Below are 2,397 nucleotides of genomic sequence, written 5' to 3'. Positions count from 1 at the left end.
CGGATATATCGAGGATTCGGATTTAGTTGCGTAGTGTGTCATTAATGTTCGCTTTCGTATATCGGGCAGCGTCAACACAACAGGGAGAGCGAGGGTGATGAGGGCAGCTCATGTCTTGATTCACGTGACTGCATATACGTCACCGCCTGTTAGTCGTCCGAGATATTTTCCTTTCCTCCCCCGAATGAGGAAGGGCGTCCCGTAGGCGAGACTGATCTTGTGGTTAACCTTTTTGGCAAGGATATCAAGTAACTAGATGCTGACTATCATATTCGTATGTTGCTGGCTCGAAAAGACCATTGCTTGATATCATCCCTAGTGCATATCAGACGCGAGCAGTAAATGGATGTGGAGGACGGACCTCATGTTTTGGAGATCGAACAGATGTCGGGCAGAGCGGGTCGATGTTGGAGCACGTCAACATAGGATGGTGATGTCGTGAGTGTCGAGCTGGGATCTATAAACGGCGTAATCAAGATCTTCAAAAGGGTTATTATAAACCGATACAGCTCCTGGCTACCAGAGTCAGCAACGGCACATCAGTATAAAGGAACGCTCACCTTGTAAAAGTAAGTATGTCATGTAGGGAGGATTGAGGGGCGTGTCGGACTATCAAAAGCTCAGCATACGCGTTTCGCAATTACGACTGGCGTACCTCGCTTACATATTCCGGTCCCAAGGATGAAACGTCTGTCAGTGCCGTACTATGGTGTAGGGTACCTAACACGGCCCAGGTGCCTTAACCTGGGTCGAGCAGGGGGTGAGGGACGTATCTGGATTGGTTAGCAGATGGTCGATGTCCGGGATGCGCAGCGAGAGAGACCTTACATGTCATGAGGGAGAAGAGGCTACTGGAACGGGCTGCGTGGATGGCGATCACATACTGGGGGGTATCAGTCGAGCGCTGATGGACCGAGTACAACTTACCTCATCCGCATGCGCACCCCAATATGCCTAACGAAGACGAGAGCAAGTCTGGTCTTTTCTCGAGGGGAGCAAGGGTTTCCGATCAATGCTTGTACGTTCCGCACTGTCATCCTGCAAAAATCAGGTTTTAAATGTAAACGGCAGTTGAAGGCGTTGACGTATCTTTCCTGGGAGCTGAGGCAGGGATCGGTATAGATCGTGTATCCCAAATCACAGCTAGTGCTAAAGAAGACCCGTGAGAGATGAAGTTGTTGTAGGCCTTGAGCTAGGACCTATGGACAGGATGACGTACCTTCCTTCGACGGTGAATTACTTGCAGTAAGGATGCCTGAGGGGTACAGTATGGGTCATGTCGGGCGCGGCGATGTAGATGTTGGAGGAGTGTGTGGGCTGAGGATGTCGTAAGCGTCAAGTTAGGATCTATAAAGAAAGCGACAAGGGAAGATCTGGGGCGAATGTGCAAACCTAGAAGCTCCTGGCTGCTGTAACCATCCCGGAAAGCGAGTATGAAGGAACACCCACCGCACAAGAAGAGGCCTGTCACAACGAAGGATGTGGTGAACATGTTGGACGGTGGCAAGCTGAGCATGTGCTCCTGAAAATGAAGCCGCGCACCTCGTTGGCATTGGGAAGTACCAAGGATTGGTGTTCGTCGACTCCGTCTCTCGTAAAGAATATCTGCCACCGGGCCAGTGCATCAGCCTCGGTCGAGCAGAGGGTATGGACGCACCGGGATTAGTTAGCAGATGGTCGATGTCGGTATGCCAGCGAGAGAGGCGCCATGCATGACGAGGAAGAAGAGTTGCTGAAGTTGTCAATGGATCGCGTAGGAAGAGTGAGGCCTGGTGTGAGACTATGCCTGGATCTTTCTATCAGTAGTACTCGAGGTGCGGGAGATGTGAGCGGTGGAACTGAACCAGGTGAAGGTAAAGGAGATAAAGGAGATGTTGCAGTTGCAGTTGCAGATGATGATGGTGAAGTCGACGTTGGAGGAGGGTGTAGACTGAGGATGTGGTAAGCGTCAAATTAGGGGCTATAAAGAAGGCGATGAGGGAAGAGCTGGCGCGAATGTGTAAACCTAGAAGCTCCTGGCTGCTAGAGTGAGCACGGGAAGCGAGGGATGAAGGAACATCCACCGCACAAGAAGAGGCCTATCATAACGAAGGATGTGATGAACATGTTGGACTGTGGCAAGCTCAGCACATGCTCCTAAAAATAAAGCCACGCACCTCGTTGGCATTGGGAAGTACCAAGGATGGATGTTCGTCAGTTCCGTCTCTCGTGAAGAATATCTGCCACCGAGCAAGTGGATCAGCCTCGGTCGAGCAGAGGGTATGCACGCACCGAGATTATTTAGCAGATGGTCGTTGTCGGTATGCCAGCGAGAGAGGCACCATGCACGGCGAGGAAGAAGAGGTTGCTGAAGTTGTCAATGGATCGCGTAGGAAGAGTGAGGCCTGGTGTGAGACT

General features: G+C 51.3%; 1 protein-coding gene across 1 annotated transcript; it reads right to left on the bottom strand.

Moving 5' to 3' along the window:
* Positions 1–2,397, bottom strand: DACRYDRAFT_25714 (uncharacterized protein; the record flags this gene model as incomplete). Its single annotated transcript, XM_040774268.1, has 8 exons — positions 2,273–2,397; positions 2,157–2,221; positions 2,069–2,078; positions 1,241–1,406; positions 966–1,149; positions 676–883; positions 362–516; positions 1–315 (listed from the first exon to the last, which is right to left on the bottom strand). Coding segments are annotated over exons 4-5 (222 nt in total), but the record flags the coding sequence as incomplete, so codon positions are not given.

Source organism: Dacryopinax primogenitus, assembly GCF_000292625.1.
Source record: "Dacryopinax primogenitus strain DJM-731 SS1 chromosome Unknown DACRYscaffold_74, whole genome shotgun sequence".
NCBI classification, from domain to species: domain Eukaryota; kingdom Fungi; phylum Basidiomycota; class Dacrymycetes; order Dacrymycetales; family Dacrymycetaceae; genus Dacryopinax; species Dacryopinax primogenitus.
This window is presented reverse-complemented; position numbering and strand designations above follow the sequence as displayed.